Here is a 21389-nt window from a genome sequence, read left to right on the forward strand (position 1 = left end):
GGCTTGTCTTAACTAATTCTTCGGAACACTATGATTTTTGAACGGTCTGAGACTGTGTTCCTGAGCAATTGGTTAGGAAGAAAGTCTTTGCTAAAATTTAACATCAATTTAAATATATCTTAAAATATATTAAAAATAATCCCTTGTTAACCAATTTTGACACTTTTGGGATATACTCCAAATGAAGTTTTCTATATAACCAATAAATAACAGTTCTCTCTGTACGTCTGTTCAAACAGTAGTACAAAGTTAAAAACCAATTACTTGGCCAGCTTGCCTTGTCCTAACATCGATGACATAGCTATTACTATCAAGTACAAAGACACATAGATCAACTGATAAATTATATATTACATGTTTATTAAGAGCACAACTTTTATGTAAAATTTACATTTAATGAAAAAAATCAAAAATATTTACAAAATCTTGGAAGACAGATGTGCATTGTTCTAATTACAATCCAAAGTAGTAAATAACAATCCTTAAAAACTCACATTTGTTAGAGTTATGTTTACAAATTCTTCGTTAAAGAGGCAGCTACAAAGTTTATCACTATACATAAGCAAGAACCAGCTTGCTAGGTACATTTCCCATTGAAAATCTACTGGTCTCTTTCACACCATTAGTGGATTTTTAAATGAAAAAAAAAAAAAAATCAATATAAACTCATATGGCTTCAAAATTGTAACCTGTACTCAATACTTGGTATGAAGACTGTGGTAATTAAGAAAGTGCAGAAGTTTAACCATTTCACTAATTTGTACATTTTTAGGTAATACTTGATTAAAAACAAACACGGTAAGAACAGTGTCTGAATTCTAATAATAAAATATTGACTGCCCAATCAAAGCAGTTTGATTGCGAAGCAGATTACAGTTAGAATTCCAGTAAGGGACTGTAATTGGCATTTAAAAGAGCATAAAATAAGAGTAAGAAATTCTAATTTTGCTCACTATTTAGTAAAGATCAGCGTTTTAGCAAATTATGTGCTGCTTTAGTCAAATCTAAATTCAGACTTGGGCTAACATTGAATATATAAAAAAGCACATACTGTGTTATATGTTGCTAAAGAGTAGATTTTCTGCTGTATTTAATATAGCAAGATGTTATATAAATGACTAGTAATAGAGGTTTTATTTTCTGTGAAGCTTAACGGAACAATTAGTGGTTTTATATAAATTATCATATATAACACAATTTATCACTTCTACTAGGCAAATAAAGGACACTCATATTTATTATTATAAATGAAATTCCCATTTGTAAATTATGAAGCCTCATCCAAAATATTTTATTTCTTCAATTCATCAAGATTTGCTATTAAAGTTAGGTTTCTTACTATTTAGTACTGGTAGTTTATTTTTAGAAATGTTTTTTTGGTTTTTTTTTGTTTTTTTTTTTTTTTTTTTGAGACGGAGTCTCACGCTGTTGCCCAGGCTGGAGTGCAGTGGCGCGATCTCGGCTCACTGCAAGCTCCGCCTCCCGGGTTCCCGCCATTCTCCTGCCTCAGCCTCCTGAGTAGCTGGGACTACAGGTGACCGCCACCGCGCCCGGCTAATTTTTTTTTGTATTTTTAGTAGAGACGGGGTTTCACTGTGGTCTCGATCTCCTGACCTTGTGATCCGCCCGCCTCGGCCTCCCAAAGTGCTGGGATGACAGGCTTGAGCCACCGCGCCCGGCCAGAAATGTTTAACCAAATACATCACTTCAAATAATTTTCCTACTTTTATGAAGTAGAAACTGAATAATTAAAATGTACATATTGGTAATTTTTCCAATTGTTGAAATAAAAACAAATGGCAGTGCTTCTCCTTCTGTTTCTAAAATTAATCTTCTAAAAAATGCATTCCTCAAAAAATACCATAAAACTCATGTTCACAACACAATCAGTAAATAAATGCATAAATTTTCAACGATAAAGTATCAAGGAAAATGCTAAATTGAGAGTTAAAATACCAGTTACCAATTTAGCACTATAGTTTTTTAGAATTTGTTTTAAAATTCACACACTTTTGATGAGGTTAATGTCAAGTATCTGAAGGTAATTTTTCTTCCTGTAAACACATGCCATTGGGTTTATTTCTCTTTCTAGTGGCTACAGTGTATCACCAAAGAAGTGAGCCAGGATTCTTAAGTTAAGCTTTATGACTCTGAATTCCCTTCCCAGTTGCAGGCCAAAAATATTTACAAAAATTGCAAGTATCTTATAAAAATGCTTGATCATTGTAAGATTCTGAACAGAAGATTCAGACTGAGAAAAAGTGAGGCACATTAATGAACACAAACTGTATAGGCACATCTCTGGCTTTTGTTATTGTTTTAAAAGGCACACATTATGCAATTCCATATAAAAATAAATTAAATCTACAGCATTAAATCATCAAAAAAATCACAACTTCTATAAAGTTAACTGCAGAAGTAAATGTCTCTGCTGTCATTTGCAAGCTTATTTTAAAACACATTGCACTTGAGAATTTTTTAAAAAATCATATAAAACATCACTTATACTTTATTAATGTTTATGAGAATCAAATTATAGATTTTTTGCATGCAACTTGGACTCTGGTCTGATTACCTTATGGCATATAACTCAATTTGATTGAGTGTTCTGAGTTAACATTACCCAAAACTTGGAATTCATGTTCTATTTGTATACACTGAATATCAAACTTATGAAATTTCAAAGTTATCTCTGACTCTAAAAATTTATGGAAAGCTAAATTACTTTGTGCTTGCTCTCCTGAAATTTTAGGCCTACTATTACACTATAACCCCTTTTTTCAACATAGACACTGGAAATAATTTAAAAATTAAGCCTACAAAAACTTCATTTTTACTGAGAATCTGAATAAATGTGCTTCCTGAATATTGCAGTTGATCATTTACAACATAGAGAATCATTTCAGTACTATTTCTTTCAATGACTCACTTTAAAAGTGCGATTTAATGTTTGTAGTCAGCTCTCAAATATGTCTAAGTTTGAAAGACATCATACAAGTTAAAATAGTGTTTGGAAAGAACAGATAATGCAGAATGGCAGGTTTGTACTCCCTGAAGCCAAACCACTTTCCCAGGTCCATCAACAATCCGCCAGGTATCGTCCTGAAAAACACCAAGCAGACCTTTGCAATTACAATTTCAAATGCACTCTAAGGACATTTTCCACTGTGGTTACCAATACAAAACTCTAGTTCCCATCTGCTATTTACAATACATTAGAATCAGATAACAGGTGTTCAGCTATACTGACTGTAAGTACTCTCTCTCAGGTGTGTCTCTACCTGGCACCTTGTACCAAGGGTTAAAGAAAAAGTTTCCATGTCTTCAGATTATAAATTGCTTAACAGTTTTTCAGTAACTGTTAGAATACAAATGTTTCCCACGTACATTAAAAAGTTTGAAATCTCCTAACTTACCAGTAGCAAACCGCTTCTTTATTAAGGAAAGTCTATAGCCAGTGCCTATAAGTTCGAAATCTACTCCTGAAAGGGTACTTCCCTCGCTGAGGAATTGCACTGCAAGTGTCATGGGTTTACTAGGTCCTTCTGAAAGATCAAATTTTGCTCGGAGGGACCCAGAACCTACAAAGAAAAGAATAAAGCACTTACACTGGGTAAAATACATTTTACACAAAATAGAATCAAATGAGCAAGTAAGCTAAACTACATCAGTCCTGTGCTACATTCATTAGATGTGCACAGTAAACAAATCATTATCCTGTTTCCAAATCACATATATTTTAGTGAATATGAATTTTCATTAAGTAAATAACCCACGCTTTTCCTTTACTCAATACTAATCTTCAGAGATGTTTACTACTGGACTCCTATGCTATATGCATGTTGAGGCAAGTCAAAAGAGAAGATGGAAGTAATTGAGGACAGCCCAGAGAAAAACCTTAGGAGGGATATAGGTGGCATAAAGTTAAAAAAGAAATGACTACTGAGTAGTGGAAGAAGTAAAGATGGAAAGGTAACTATGTTTGGGAAAAGTTGTATAACATTGCTATTTTCTATTCACTTTTCTTTTTAAAATTGTATTGGTCTAACATAATGCCAAGTAGGTATTTCTGAGGTGTTCTGTTTCTGATATCATCACCATTTATTCAGTATACCTCAGTCTAATGGAATGGTAGGAACAGTAAACCAATAATTATAATGAATATTATAAATGCTTTAAAGGAGCTCTAAGGAGCCACAGGTACAAAGGCACCTATCTCAGCTGAAAATTATAAATGGTGGTGAGGATGATGGTGTGTATTTTAGGCAGAAGTTACCAAAGATAGAGAGACAGAGAGAGCATGATGCATTTAAGGAAATAGCATCTATATCAGATTAGCTGGAGAACAGGATACAGGTAGAGGGGAGTGGCAGATGAGACTAGAGTGGTAGCACTAGCCAGACCATGGTAAGAAATTCATGATGTAACCATTGGAAATAACCAAAGATAAGGAAGACAAGAACATTTCAGATTAGTGTCTCAAAAACGAAGAGAAGCACAAGATGCAAGTCAAAACAGTTTAGGACTCTAGATGATAGAAAAGGGGGACCTAAACTAGGGCTAATAAAAAGGAAAGATATTAAGAAAGTTATTTGAAAGATATTTAGGAGTTGGCATCAAGAAATGAGAAAGGAGGAGTCTAGGAGGGTTCCCAGGTTTCTGGGTAGAGCAAATGGACAGAAATGCTAGGTACTAGCAGTAAGATCCTATGATCCCTTGCACAGAAAAGTTTAACACTACACAGGGAAATGGAGAATAAGGTGTCGCAACATTGATCCAATTTGTATTATTATGCCTGGAGGTGCAGATCAGTAGTGGAGATGAACTGCTGCCTTATTCTTAATTACCGTCCAGGCCCTCAAACTTCTACAATTCTTGATAAGCAATTCGGTTGTGCAAAAGTTCTACCATAGGCCAAGAGCAAGAACCTTGACAATCACCTTAGAAATATTTATTGTACCTCTTCTGAGTACACAGTTAGCAACAGAAAACAGATTTCTATTTTACAGAAATTTTTTTTTTTTTTTTGAGACAAGAGTCTCACTCTGTCACCCAGGCTGGAGTGCAGTAGCACAATCTTGGCTCACTGCAACCTCCGCCTCCCGGGTTCAAGCGATTCTCCTGCCTCAGCCTCCCGAGTATCTGGGATTACAGGCGTACACCACCATGCCCGGCTAATTTTTGTATTTTTAGTAGAGATGGGGTTTCACCACATTGGTCAGGCTTGTCTTGAACTCCTGATGTCATGATCCACTCGCCTCAGCCTCCCAAAGTGCTGGGATTTCAGGCGTGAGCCACCACGCCCAGCCTATTTTATAGCATTCTTATTTAGATATTTATTTATTTATTTATTGAGACAGAGTCTCCCTCTAAGGCCCAAGCTGGAATACAGTGGTACAATCTTGGCTCACTGAAACCTCTGCCTCCCAGGTTCAAGCTAGTCTCGTGCCTCAGCCTCCTGAGAAACTGAGACTACAGACACGTGCCACCATACTTGGCTAATTTTTGTATTTTTAGTAGAGACAGGGTTTCGCCATGTTGTCTAGGCTGGTCTCCAACTCCCGGCCTCAAATGATCCACCTGCCTCAGCCTCCCAAAGTGCTAAGATCGCAGGCATAAGCCAACATGCCTGGCCTTGGATATTTCTTTTTAAAGGCTTGACTAACCACATCAAAAACCGCGTTTATAAGATTTTTCCATTTCCTCACAGAAACACCTGATACCTGAATAGCAGAGGGAAACTTAAAATCTGGTTAGAAAATTTGTGTCTTATTTTTTTGAAACAGAGTCTCACTCTGCACCAGGCTGGAGTGCAGTGGCATGATCTCAGCTCACTGCAACCTCCGCCTCCCAGGTTCAAATGATTCTCCTGCCTCAGCCTCCTGAGTGGCTGACACTACAGGCAGGTGCTACCACATTCAGCTAATTTTTGTATTTTTAGTAGTGACGGGGTTTCGCCATGTTGGCCAGGATGGTCTTGATCTCTTGACCTCACGATCTGCCCGCCTCGGCCTCCCAAAGTGCTGGGATTACAGGCATGAGCCACTGCACCCAGCCTGTGTCTTATTTTTGAGAGAACAAATTTCTTTCTTGGTAATTATTTACAATAGTATAGTTTCATTATATTGGGGAAAAAGATGCTTTTGTTTTTCTAAACTGGTTATAAGCCCTTAATGCAAATAGGATTGCTGGTTTACTTCAATTTAAACTAGGAATTTCAGCTTGGCTTACAAAAAGCTATATATTAATAGCTAGGGTTAAAGTCAATGCAGTTGGCCAGCTGAAAATGGGCAACCTGTAAGTACCAAACAGCAAAAAAGAAACTGCAGATTTGCTTGGTTATTTCACCCAATGTATGGCTCTCTAGTAAAAGTCTTATTCAGCATGGCAGGTATAAATGAATAAACAACACTGATACGTTTATGGTCCTTTATACAGAAATATCTATGATAAAAGCTACTGATATGTTTTATATTTTGATGATATTATGCTCAAAATATTCAAAAAGAAAAAGCTCAGCAATATTTGAAAAGCCAAAAAAACCTATCAAATAGAGAAGCTATTGGCGACTAGGCTGGGCATGGTGGCTCACGCCTGTAATTCCAGCACTTTGGGAGGCCAAGGCTGGCAGATCACCTGAGATCAGGAGTTCAAGACCAGTCTGGCCAACATGGTGAAACCCCGTCTCTACTAAACACACAAAAAGTAACCGGGTGTGGTGGTAGGCGCCTGTAACCCCAGACACTCGGGAGGCTGAGGCAGGAGAATCACTTGAACCTGGGAGGCGGAGCTTGCAGTGAGCCAAGATCGTGCCACTGCACTCCAGCCTGGGCAACAGAGCGAGGCTCCATTTAAAAAAAAAAAAAAAAAAAGAAAAGAAGAAAAAAACAAAAACAACAAGCAGAAAAGTTATTGTAGACTAAAATTATACATTCAAAAGAAGGCAGAAGAATTCTCTTTTGATTAAGAAAAAATAAGAATATCTAATGTTAAAGACTTGGCTGTCCTGAGAATTACATCCTTATTATAAGTTGAGTTATAGAAGTGTTCAGCTAACAGAGCCTTTTCCTCGGCATTATGAACACAAACAGATGCACTTAGTGAGAGAAGCGTAACTTGCTTCTCCTTAAAATAATCATCAGAAAATTGAAGGATGTTGACAGTTAGCTTTAATAGGGGGAAATGGACAGGAAAAAGGTTCTTTTAGAGAAATGGAGAAGGCAAAGGGGCTTTTTTTTTTTTTTTAGACAGAGTCTCACTCCATCACCCAGGCTGGAGTGCAGGGGCACCATCTCAGCTCACTGCAACCTCCACCTTCTTGGGTTCAAGTGATTCTCATGCTTAAGTCCCCCAAGTAGCTGGAATTACAGGCGTGCACCACCAAGTCCAGCTAATTTTTGTATTTTTAGTCGAGATGGGGTTTCACCATGTTGGCTAGGCTGGTCTTGAACTCCTGTCTTCAAGTGATCCGCCTGCCTCGGCCTCCCAAAGTGCTGGGATTACAAGTGTGAACCCCTGTGATGAGATGGCAAACAGCTTTTTAAAGCCTGGTAGCTTCTACATGATTTCTGGGAGGTCAGGATAATCCCATTAACAGAATGAACTCAACTGTGTTAAATCAGTTTTAATTAGTTATCAGGTTACCTACATGGAACACATAGTTCTATTTTTTAAAATTTACTAGGTATTGTTTCTTAATGTTAGCATGTAAGTATAAGAGGTATTTACATAATATTTATAAAGTTATGGCAAAAGAAATTCTTTTTCTTACAGAGAACACATACTCAATCTACAGGAACAAATGTGTTCTGAATCTCAGCTGGTCCATTCTTACTAAAGGTATTAACTTCCCCCTAGTGGTCAGTTCTAGAACTGTGGGCGTGAAATTCCAGAAGGAAACTTCAAATGAACATGCCCTTAAAAAAGGTATTGCAGTGCTTCCAGAACAGTGCACCCTTGGCCGGGTGCAGTATCTCAGGCCTGTAATCCCAGCACTTTGGGAGGCCAAGGCGGGCGGATCACAAGGTCAGGAGATCGAGACCATCCTGGGTAATATAGTGAAACCCCGTCTCTACTAAAAAAAAAAAAAAATATATATATATATATATATATATGTGTGTGTGTGTGTGTGTTTATATATATGTTTTTATATATATACACATATATATGTTTATATATATAAACATATATACACACACACACACAAAAATTAGCTGGGCGTGGTGGTGTGTGCCTGTAATCCCAGCTACTCGGGAGGCTGAGGCAGAAGAATCGCTTGAACCTGGGAGGTGGAGGTTGTAGTGAGCTGAGATCGTGTCACTGCACTCCAGCCCGGCGACAAAGTTAGACTCCATCTTCAAAAAAAAAAAAAAAAATCCATCTTCAGTGACATCATTTTATAAACAAAAACGGATGCACACACTTACCTCCATTTTCTGATTTTTCTGAAATACTGGACAATTTCCAAAAGGCTTTCATTTGTTCCGCATTCCTGCAATAAGAACAGATATCTTCAGGTTTTGTATCTAGTATAGTACCTGACAGATGGATGGGACCTCAATAAATAAGTGTATTTTAAATATTTTCACTACAACAAATATAGTGCTAAGTTTAAGTAGTATTAACTGGTGAAAATGTGTTTATGATATAGTATAAATAAATATAATGCTGTATCTTTTTCAATTAATGGAAGTTTACCAAATTATGTAATTCTTCTCATTCCTATTGGTCAGAGAAAGTAAAATGGAATGTGTATAGGAATCAGTACCTTCATTAGTCAAGGAAGACACATGTTATTAAATGATGAAGCAACTATAGTGGTTAGTCTATACTAACAGAGGGGACAGGAGAAGCTGCTAAGAGATAGGAGTAACTAATACTATTAAACACTAATTAGATAGCTGTTCCTGTTCCTACAGATATGCCAGATGCTATATTTAATCCATAAAATAATTATTTGTATTTTTTGGAATCATTCAAGTCTGGGTGGTATTTAGAGAAAACTAGTTTTGTTTATTTTTTATTACGGTTACTATGGTTTGACTAGTAAAATGAACCGCATCTTTTACAGCATGGTTTCTACGGAAAAAGGCACTAAAACTTTTCAAACTTCTAAAAAAACTTATAGAACTTGGGTTCTAGAAGTTGGGGATTCCAACAAAAATTTAGTGGGAATTCAGAAACATATGTTTAATTTACCATATTGCAGGGGGAAGGGACTGCATGTTCGTTACTCCTCCATCCACTGGTACCACCACCTGTATGTTGGAAAGCACACTAGGTGCCACCATAGCTTCTGGATTGTATTTATAATCCACTCTAAGATCTGTGGTGCTAGCACTACATTTCCAGTATGTTGCGAGATTCAGAGGAGTGGACTGAATACCATTTGATGATACCTTTAAAGAGAAAAAAACAAACAATTGTTTTTGGCCTGAAAAGTTAACAAGTCATGTTAATGACAGACACTTAAGTCCACACTTAAGTCTGTGGACAGACACGTAAGTCCACAGAATCAAAACTATCTAATGAGGGGACTATCTGTTGGCAGAGTGAAGCAGACCCTTCTCAAAGGAGTAAAGGTCATTCTCATTGTCTGAATCTACTACTACCTACATCAAAATTGCTGTGGTGCTTGTTTGTAATGCACATTCCCTTAGCTTCAACTGCAGAAAATCTGATTCAACAGCTTAGGGACAGGGTACAGAAATCAGCATTTTATCAAGGAATTCTTATTTATGCATGTAAAGTTTGCGGATCTTCCAACATTCAACACAGAATTCAAAGATTCTTCATAAAAGAATTCAGATTTAGAACACTGAGAAAAAAACGCCACTACATAGTACCACAAGCCTGGAATTAGAATACTTCCAACTTCAAAGGTTTAATCACATGACTCACAGTAAATGGTATAATTCCTTCAAATTCTTAAGCTCCTTGTCCAAATGCTCCTTTTTAAGGAGACCTACTCTGACTGCTGTTTTAATTTACACTGAAAACTGTATTTTCAATCTTTCTTACCTTAGTTCATACTTTTTCTTTTTTTCATACCACTCATATTCTAACATAGAATATTATGATTATTATTTTGAGGCAGGGTCTCATTCTGTTGCCCAGGCTGGAGTGCAGTGGCATGCTCAAGGCTCACTGCAGCCTCTCCTGGGCTCAAGCTATCCTCCCACCTCAGCCTTCGTACTAGCTAGGACTACAGGCTTGTGCCACCACACCCGGATAATTTTACATTTTTTGTAGAGATGGGGTTTCTTTATATTGCCCAGACTGGTCTTGAACTCCTGGACTCAAGCACTCTTCTCGCCTCGGCCTCTCAAAGTACTGGTATTATAGGCGAGAACAATGAAGTCCAGCCCATAGAATATTACTGATCTTTACTGTCTCCCTGTCCTACTCCCAGCAATTACATATACTGAATAATACAATTCAGTTGAATAAATCAACACCTGTAAGAAACTTTAAGTCAATTTAAGTGGCAGCACTTTTTTATTCTTTCAGTATTTATTTTCTAGAAACATAAGCCACTTTAATAAAATTACCCTATTAAAAACTCAAACGATAGAGAAATATAAAGTAAGAAATTTATCCCTTGGAATTTTGGCATATATCCTTCCAGATTCTTCAGGCATATGCAAACATAGATCCGTGTCATTCTTTTTAATGGCTATAGTAATTAATTTCTTCCTCTGCTGATGTGTATGCTTAGGTGGTTTCTAAACAATGCTACAGCGAGTATCCTTTGTGCCTTATCCTCATCCAATTGTGTATTTCTGAAGATTTCTGGAAGTGGAATTGTTGAATTAAAGGTTACATCTTTCAACAATCTAACAGGATTGCCTTCTAACAGGTTTTACTTGCATCCTATTAACAAGTGATCACACCCTAAAATACTGGATAAAGCGATCTTTCATTTTTGTAAATCTGATGGGCTAAAACTGATATCTCATTGTTATCTTAGTATTTACTGCTCTCATTACTACTAACATGGAGCATCTTTCCATAGGTTATTTATCTATTGAGTTATTAACATGTTGCTTACAAATTTATAAGGGCTCTTTGGGGTAAGCCCTTTGGTCCATCTTACATGTCATAAATACTTTTCTCACAGATTAAATACTTACTGTGTTTAAAGGTTTAACAAAATACTTTATACACACACATTAATTTATCAAAGATCTCATTCTCTTCTTATATGGCTTCTGGGTTTCATATCATACTTAGGTCTTCTGCACTTCAAGATTAAAATATGTAATAAATATGTATTACATATATACACACACAGAGAGATACATATACAGTATCTCTCTCAGCATACTTGGGGGGGTTGGTTCCAGGAACCCTGTGTATATACTAATCTGTGCATACTCAAGTCCCATAGTTGGCCCTGTGGAATCCACATATAGAAAAAGCTGGCCCTCTGTTTATACATGAGTTTTGCATCCCACAATCATCGTATTTTCAACTGGCGTTTGGTTAAAAAGAATCCTTGTATAAGTGGACCTGCATAGTTTAGATCCTTGTTGTTTAAGGGTCAACTGTATCTTCACCCATGACTTTATTTTAGTACCTTTATGGTTAATTATTATTATTATTAAACCTTTGATACACATGGATTTTATTTTGGCTAAAAGTGTAAGAGGGATTCAGCTTAATTTTTTTCTCAAGTGCCTAGCTTGCTATCCTCAACATCATTTATTGAAAAATTCATCATGTCCACATTGCCTTGAAATGCTATGTTGTATAAACAATTTTCCATTTATTCTTAGATCTATTTCTGGATACTCTAATCTATTCCTTCATCTGGCCATCTACTGCTGCGTTAGTTCCAAACTATTTTAAATACTGTTGCCTTATACTAAGCTTTCCCATTAAAGCTAAAACATTACTCCACTTTACTGTTTAAAACATTTCTTGCCAAGAGCGGTAGCTTGTGCCTTTAGTCCCAGTTACTCGGGAGGCTAAGGCTGGAAGACTGCTTGAGCCCAGGAGTTTTGAGGCTGCAGTGAAATATGATCACGCTACTCTACTCCATCCTGAGCAAGAGAATGAGACTCCATCTCTTTAAAATAAAAATTCCTGACTTATTCTCATAAGCTTTATTCTTCCAGAGAAACCTGAAAATGACTGTCAAGCCTCCAAACACAAAGACATAACTACTGGGTTTCTGATCAGGATTATATTAAATGTATAAGTTAATTGAGAAACAGCTAAACTTTTACAGCATGAATCTTCCCATATTCAAGTCACTAGGGATTGTGTTGTATTTCTTCCTAATTGTTTTATTGTGAATATTTTTCTCCACTAGTTTTTCTAATTGGCTTTGAAAGTTATTAATTTTGGTATTAATTTCTAAACTGACCACCATATTAAATGCCCTTATGTCAAACAGTTTTTCAGTTGGTTCTCTTGAGAGGAATATATCACCTGGAAGCAATAATAATTTTGGTTCCTCTTTCCCAGTATTTATTAATGCTTATTTTGTTCTCTTATACATCCAGAAAACTCTTATATACTAACAGGATCTACTAATGGGCATTAGGATACGCTAATGGGCATCTCTGCCATTCCTAACTTTAACTGATTACTTTGGGAGTTTCACTGTTAAGACTGACACTGCTAGTCTTTTCTGGTTAAGGACGAATTCATGCATTTATATTTACTCAGTTATTTTAATCGTGAATACATGGTGAATTTTACCAAACTGGTCAAAATCTCCACTGGCTTATTCTAATTTCAAAACATCCTTGAATTTCTGGGGAAAAAACTCACTTGGCTATGACATACTTATTCATTTAATTATATGCTAGACTCCATTTGTTAATATTTTAATTTAGAATTTTTGCAATGACATGACACTCACCTGATACTTTAATACATCTATATTATAATAAGAAGCAGCTGGATTTTGCTCTGACAGCTTCTTGAGGTAGACAGTAACAGCTTGCATGTTCATCCAAAAATCTTTTGTGTTGGAATCACATTGTGATGGATCACTACATGTATAAAAAATATATTTGTTATTTTATTGATTTATCTTTATTTTTTGCCTCTGTGTAGTAATTTGGTGACCCAGGAAAAACTAGTAGAAATAAACCAAGAGGTGAGATGAAGGAAAATGACATCAGGGGATGAAAAATGGAACACAGGAGAAGCCTGCTTGAAAGATGAGAAGATGGAGAGATAGAAAAGAATCTTAAAATAACTATTAGCACCACTGAAAACAAAATAAAAAGAGAGCAGAAGGGTGTTTAGTAAGAATAATTTTGGCATGATTTTCAAATTGAATATTATTATTTCAACGAAGAAGGGGAAAAAAACATTTTTTTTGAGACAGGGTCTAGCTCGGTCACCGAGGCTGGAGTGCAGTGACATGATCTTGGCTCACTGCAACCTCTGCCTCCCAGGCTCAAGCGATTCTCCCACCTCAGCCTCCTGAGCAGCTGGGACTACAGGCACGCATCATCATGCCCAGCTAGTTTTTGTTCTTGTGTTTTTTTTTCTTGGTTTTTTTTTTTTTTTTTTTTTTTTTTGGTAGAGATGGGGTTTTGCCACATTGCCCAGGCTGGTTTTGAATTCCTGGGCTCAAGCAATCCACCTGCCTCAGCCTCCCAAACTGCTGGGATTACAGGTGTGAGCCACTGTGCATGGCAGGAAAAAAATCTTAAAAAGAAATTTCAGCCTTCAAAACAAAAAGTACACAAACCTGAACACAAGCTGTGCATTTGGAAGAATCTGCTCTAGTCTGCTGATATTTTTCACCCTGAAGCACAACACAGCTGGAGTTGGATTGCTGGTGAAGACTTTAATAATTCCACTTGGAAATGACATTGTCATATCACCAGTGATCTTCACAATACACCTAAAACACGGATTTTGAAAAGTGTTTAAATAAAATGCTCTAATCTCCATTTAAAGAGTATTTGGTTTAAAAAGGCACACGCATGCGCACGTGCCCATGCACACACACATACCTATATGTGTGTATATCTATATTCTTTATCACAATTATAAATTTTTTTCAATTTAATTATTAAAAATTATGTACATGAAATGGTATACTCATCTAGCATCATCTTTTCCTGGAATTAAACTCTAAACACAAATGCAAGCACACTGATATTGTTCCTTCACCTTTTTGTGATAACCATTCCCTGCCTGACTTGTAAGGATATTGCTTCCTCATAATGCTATACCTAGTTGTAGCTATTTTTCCCTCCCAAACCCCAAAAAGCACTGGGCCTGGTGATGGTGATGGTAGATGTCCCCCTTGTTCCTTATTGCTTCTTCCAACCCTCTATTCTTTCTTCCTTTGAAACATATAACCACATAGCCAAAACTCTCAACTGGACCCCTTTGGTAATCCTATCACATTCCCAAGTCTATTTATTCTTCTTTTGATCTTTTCCTAGCTTCCCCTTTTATCTCTAACCTGCAATAGTCCTTCCCCCAACTCTTAGCTGATGACTGTGCTCTTAATTTTACTGATGAAATAAAAAAATAACTTCCTCATATTCCCACTAGTAAATCTAACTAACTTTTTATCCGTATCTTATGCAGTCCATACTGTTTCAACAGATAATCAATTTCTGCACCTCAGGCCAATCTCAGCAATTCTGCACTGGAACTCATCTCCTCTTATATACTGAAGGACTTCATGCATGTGATTGTTCCCTCTTTTTTCTGCAGGTCCAATTTTTTCCGTAAATACTGGATCTTTCTCATCAGCATGCAAACATGCTGAAATATGTATCTTTTAAAAAAAACAAAAATGAAAATAAACAAAACCCTCCTTTGATTCCACCACCTCACTCCTGCTACCATTCCATTTCTCTGCTCCCACTTAAGAGCTAAACATCCTGAAATAATTGCATTTGTTCTTTCCAAATACAGTTGTCTAGACTGCATCACCTTCGGCTCCTGAATACCCTCAAAGCATACTTTCATCTCCACTATGCCACTAAAATCTCTCTTGTGAATGTCACTAATGACTTTCCATATAGTCAATGGTCAATTTTTCTTGACCTGTCAAGCAGCATCAGATATAGGTTCACACCTGCCTTCAAGAAATGATTTATTCACTTAGTTTCTAGACACGGGTCTATTGGTTCTCTCCTTACCTCTCTTACTGCTTGCTCTCTCAAATTCCTTTGTTAGAGCATTCTCATTTTCCTGTTTTCTAAACACTGGAGAGAATCAAGACTTAGTTTTCAAATCTCTTTTCTATCTATTCCTTAAGGCCACTAACTTTGAGTATTATCTACAAATTAATTACACTACCAAGTATTTTATCTCTAGTCTAGACTTACTCCTTGAACTCCAGAATCATGTATCCAAGTATCAACTCAACATTTCCACTAAGATGTCTTAAACTTCAAACTTAGCATTTTACCTCCAACAAATCTTAACAATTCTGTTTTCAGAATATATTCAGAATCTCATTACTACTCATCACCTGCTCTGCTAATACCCTTATACAAGCCACCATTATCTCTCACCTGGTCTTCTGTAATTAATCTTCTGACTTTCTCTCTACATCTATTCTGACTGCCCACTGTACCCTCTGCCTCAGTTTATTCTCCATACAGCAACCAGAGAGCTCCTTTGAAAACACATGTAATTTCATCGTTCCTCTGCTCAAAGCCTCCATTGGCTTTCCATGTTACTCAAAATAAATTCCAAATTCCTTATCATGGCCTACAATGCCTAACCTGGTCTCACACCTCTCCGGATTCATCTTCAAGTACTCTCCCTCCTGTTTACTCCTACTCAGTGACATGGTTTTCCTTGCTGTTTCTTGAATATACCATTTATGCTTTTACCTTGGTATCTTACTCACTGGTTCCCTCTTCCTGGAATACTCTTTCCTCAGATATCTGCATGGCTTGCTCCTCCATGTCTTTCAACTATCTGCTTAAATTAACTTCAAAAAAGTTCTCCCTGATCATTCTATCTAAAACAGTAGCCCTCTATCTAATGTTATTCTCTAGCCTCTAACCCTGGTTTATTTTTCTTCAATAGCATGTATCAATACCCAATAAATACAGCTGTTTCTTTGATATTTAGTTTTCCCTCACTATAATGCAAGCTCAGGAGAGAACTCATTTGTTTACTAAAGTAGCCTTAGTGCACATGTAACAGAGTCTTAGAAATAACAGGTGCTCAAGTATTTGATGAATGAATGTACACAGAACGCAATCATTAAATGACTATATTAGATAGCAAAAAAGCAGGTAAATAAATAACAGAAAACTGTAATCTACACAGAATCAAAATGTAATTCTTAAAATTTACCACCAAGCCCCACCGCCTCCTTCACCCAACACACATACATACACATACATGTATATATTTTAAAAACTAACTTGGTGGGATCTGCTCCTTTAAAGTAGGCATTAACAGATTCTGTAAGGGCGACTGCCACAGGTAAGGTATCCTGATTTCCAAGGCTGACAGGGCTGGGACCCCGTGACACACCTAGAATATATATAATTAACTTGTTAAATCCTTCAGAAAGACATAAACTAAATATAAAGATAGTTAGGTTCACCATTGTTAGGTTGTCACAAATGACCCTACTACTGGTTTCAGTGATGTCCCATGATAAATCTGGAGGCTAAGAAATATAGTATAAAACAAATTGGAGCATAATACAAAGGACAAAAAAAACCTAGGAAGACATATCACACAGACATTTCTTTTAAATGGAAAGACAGAATGGTTAAGGAATGTCAGAATGAAAAAGCCCTTGACTAAAGAGCTAAAATTACAAAAATATGGCTTCAAAAACATTCAAATACCAAATTCTTCCAGGTTCTATCAATCATATACTTCAGGGAATAATTTAAGGCCAATTTAGAATTTTTGTATTTAAGTTTTTTCTATCCAAGTAGTAATGTTTCATACACTACTCATTATTATTATAATTCTCTTTAATCTCCTGTTTGTCTGGTGCTTATATTGTATTCCCACATTACTTTGCCTCAATAAATATTTGACTAATAACATTACTTAAAAAAAAAAAAACCCTGACATAAAGTTCACTCAGAGAAGATGCTTTTTAGAGTCAAATCAGAGAAAGATCAGTGTCTATAGAGCAAAATTAAAATGTAAACAAATTTATGCAAGTGTTCAGGTTTCTGTTTATTGTTTTACATTTAACGTAAATGAAGTATCCTCTCAAAATAGTGCATTGCCTTTTTCTTCACAAACGCACTCTTCTTACCACTGTGTGCCTTACTGCTACTGCTACTGATTTTCCAAAGTGGGGGCATTTCATTTAATATATAAAATGCAATTTTATAAAAACATATGAGAGTTTGTTATAATTATTCATCCTTAGTGAAAGAAAAAAATAAATAACCTAGGTCAACACTTATCTCTGGAATTTGAATATATTCTTTTCTTATATAAATGTTACACAATGTTAACAGCCATCAGACATTTTTATTTTAGATGCGACTCCTATAGTGAAACACTGAGTTACTTCTGAGATACCTTAAATATTATTCTGATAAAAATCAGTACTGGCTTTTTCTGCCTCACAACTAAATCTGAGATGCTACAAATAGTGAAAAAAGACACTCTGTTAGCTTGGTATTCTAGATTTTGAAGGAATTTTTATTTAGAAGGTTCTTCATACTTAAAAAGTTATTCATGAAATCACAATTACTATTTATTAACCACTTATATGTGCCAGGCACTTTGCTAGGGGGGCATTAAAAAACAAAACAAAACAAAACAAAACAGTGCCTTTTTGATGCACAAGTACTAGTTTTGCAAAGCAGAAGCAAAACAAAAAATGTGAGGGATGGGCCGCAGTGACGAAAAGACACAAAGATGAGGCTGGAAAAGTGCTCATGATCCAGATTAGGGTGTGAAAGACCTTTAATTTTATACTTCTATCACTAGAAACTACTGATAATGTTTGAGAGAAACATTATTAGGTTTTTATGTAGTAAGATCTCTCTGAACACGTAGTAAATCCTAGACTGAAGGGAAAAATGACTGTTGGCAGGGAAACAAGTTTGGATCAGGTGAGAGCAGTTAGGTGAAAGCCAGTGGCCTGATCAAGAGTCATTAGTTTTGGGATGTGAGAAAATATCAAGTGAAAAAAAAGCTGATTAAGTATAAATTTACTGTTTATAAATATAAAAATATGTTTGTACACTGGAAAACTTCACTGTAAATCTTAGTTCAATCCACTTTTATCCCTAATATACTGTTCTAAACAAGATGGTCATCAGAAATTCAGGAAAACATATTTTCTGAAAAAGACAAAGGCTGTAATAATCTTTTCTCTCCAATTTTGTAACTGTAGTAAAATAAACATAACATAAAATTTATCATCTTAACAATTTTTAAGCATACAGTTCATCAGTATGAAATATATTCATAATGCTGTGCAACAATTACTATCACCCAACTCCATAATTATCTTCATCTTATAAAACGGAAACCCTATACCCATAAAACAACAACTCCCACCAGTTTCCCCAGCCCCTGGCAACCACCCTCCTACTTGTTGTGTCTATGAGTTTGACTACTCTTTTAAGTACCTCATATAAGTGGAAGCATACAGTATTTAGCACAATGTCTTCAAGGTTCATCCATGTTATCATAGCATGTTAGAATTTCCTTCCCTTTTAAGGCTGAATAATATTCTACTGTATGCATATACCACATTTTGCTCATCCAGTCATCCAACAATGGACATGGGTTGCTTCTACCTTTTGGCTGCTGTGAATAGTGCTGCTATGAACATGAGTATATAACTATCTCTTTGAGGTCCTGCTTTCAATTCTTTTGGGTATATACTCAGAAGTAGAATTGCTGGATCGTATGTAAATTCCATTTTTCATTTTCCGAGGAACAGCCATACTGTTTTCCACAGCAGCTATACCATTTTACATTCTCACCAACAGTGCACAAGCGTTCCAGTTTCTCCACATCCTCACCAACATTTGTTATTGTAATACTCTTTTATTAAAATTATACTCTCTTAAATATGAAATTAACATATTTCCTGACCAGGTGTACTGGCTCACGCCTGTAATTCCAGTACTTTGGGAGGCTGAGGTGGAAGGACTGCTTGAACCCAGGAGTTTGAGTTTATAGTCAGCTATGATCACATCCCTGAATTCCAGTCTGGACAACAGAGTGAGACCCTGTCTCATTAAAAAAAAAAAAGTCTCTTGAGTAACTCACACAAATGAATATTTATAGAAAGTCAAAGGTAACATTAATGTCTACTACTGCTTTTACACTAAAAATTGAAAGAAACATGCAGCATAAATATTCTTTTCAACAATCTAATCTGGGCACATAACATGAGAATTCTTGAAATAGCTTCCCTGTAAATTATTATGCCTAGCTTCCCTGTAAATTATTATGCCATTACTGAAACACTGGCAAGCATAGAAAAGTACTGGAAAGTTGAAGAAAAACTCAAAACCCACTTAACATTTAGCATATTCCCTTTCGTATTTTCTATTTTTGCTTTTCTTTCAAGATCATATTGCGCATGGATAATTCGAAAAATGATTAGGAAATATGTACTTAAATAGTCTTTTAAAAAGTCTAAAAGTATACTGTATTATTCCAAATAAGTAATTTCTTAGAAATAAAAATTTCTTTATTCTCTTAATAAGGGTAGATTGTGGTTTCTAATTTTGGTTTAATTGTTAGATATGTAGCTAATTTTATGTTTCGAAAATGTAGACAGCTTATAAACTTGAGGTACACAACAGGTACAGGGTACCTTCTTATAACAATCAATGGATATTTATGTAGATTTCCTTTCTGCTCAAAAATAAAACACAGAGACCCACTCCCGACTCTCTCCTACCTTCTCCATGCTTCTAACTTCATCTGTATGGTTTTCGTATAAGACAGCCTTTGCTCTACTAATTTAGGTATTAGAGGGTTTTTTTAACTGACATATTCTTTTTACTTCTTTTTGGATCACTTATCTGATTTTGATAGCTAAAATTAAGATTTATTGATACTTCTTAAAGCTGAGTTGAGGAAAGCAGAGAAGAAAATGCAAAAATACTGTGTTTTTATAGTTGGGGATTTGCTATAATGGATCCTGTACCGCAATTTGATGGAATTAGCACAAAACTGAAATAGTTATTCTTAGCATAATTCTTGATTTCTGAGACATCATACAATTCTGGAAAAGGAAAAGTTAGATAACAAAATATTTTAGATACACTTAAGGACCATTAGTCAACACACACATCTGCTTCTGATACAATACCTGGTGACGTCTCACAGTGCTTTTCAATTTCAGAGTGTGTCCCAATCAAATTATCATCTTCTATTGTATTTAAATAAAACAAAATAATGCAGAAAAAGAAAACATTTTCAAGAAACAAGGAGAATTAGAAACTTAAATCTTAACAGCGTTGAAAACTCATGGCAAAGAAAGAGAACTTTTTAGGTAGATTTTAAAAATCTTTGTTGTATAAAATTCACATAAAACCTGCCTTGTCTGTATTCTCACTGTCACCTGCTTTTGGTTGTCCTATTGCCAGCACTGGCTCAAACCATAAACAAATATGTACCAATTCAATAAAAATTAGTTTCTATCACAAACAAAAAACCTCCTGAATAATCTAAAGATAATGGAGGGGGGAACTAAAGCAAAAAGAAGGTTACCCAGACCACCTGCCTGATTTCTAGTAGGTCCCAATTAGGATTTTTAGGACTAAAATACAGATTCTGTGGGAAAAAAATTAAAACCAAACAAAAAATAAAAATGAAGTATTCATTAAACCAAATAAAAGAACAAACTTGCTAGACATATTCAGTTTATATAAAATTAAAAGATGGGAAAAATGCTGTGTTCACAGAGGTAACAAGATGGTGACATCATGTTTAGACATTTAGAAACCAAACCATTTTATATTTCATTCTAGCCTATATTACTTATCCGCTTTTTACAATGGCCACACACAAGTTGCTTTTCTCCTATGTGAGCCTTGACAAATTAACTGGAATTAAATCAGCTTAATCAGGGCTGTGGTTATCAAACTTAGCATGCATCAGAATCACCTGGAATGCCTATTAAACTATTGCTAGTTCCACTTCCAGGGTTTCTGATTTTAAAAGTCTACATGTCTAAGAAGTACCCAGGTGACGCAGATGCTGCAGGTCCAAGGACCACACTTTGACCGTTACTGAATTAGTGCTCAGTTAGTGCAAATCAGTGATTTGCATTATCAAGAATAAACCCATCACTACCTAAACCAGCAGCAATAAATACAATTATAATTTTTATGAGAAGCTGTTGCTCCTGCAACACAGCTGCTTTGTCTAACTGGCTTTGTGCTTTATTATCCTAACAATGGGTGAAAAAGGTAGTAAGAATTTGTAGG

The 21389-nt window shown here is 35.8% G+C and overlaps 1 protein-coding gene across 1 annotated transcript in view; it reads right to left on the minus strand.

The window, feature by feature from the left end:
* Positions 1-339: 339 nt before the first annotated feature.
* Positions 340-21389, minus strand: part of LOC105475167 (FCH and mu domain containing endocytic adaptor 2) — a 142146-nt gene continuing 121096 nt past the window's right edge. The window contains exons 19-25 of the mRNA XM_071098823.1: positions 16374-16485; positions 13715-13870; positions 12872-13004; positions 9199-9398; positions 8427-8491; positions 3417-3581; positions 340-3102 (exon numbers count right to left, since the gene is read on the minus strand). Coding sequence (XP_070954924.1) covers positions 3080-3102; positions 3417-3581; positions 8427-8491; positions 9199-9398; positions 12872-13004; positions 13715-13870; positions 16374-16485 — 854 coding nt within the window. The 3' untranslated portion in view covers positions 340-3079. The remainder of the gene's footprint in view (positions 3103-3416; positions 3582-8426; positions 8492-9198; positions 9399-12871; positions 13005-13714; positions 13871-16373; positions 16486-21389) is intronic.

The sequence above is a fragment of the Macaca nemestrina genome, chromosome 6 (assembly GCF_043159975.1).
Source record: "Macaca nemestrina isolate mMacNem1 chromosome 6, mMacNem.hap1, whole genome shotgun sequence".
Classification (NCBI taxonomy): domain Eukaryota; kingdom Metazoa; phylum Chordata; class Mammalia; order Primates; family Cercopithecidae; genus Macaca; species Macaca nemestrina.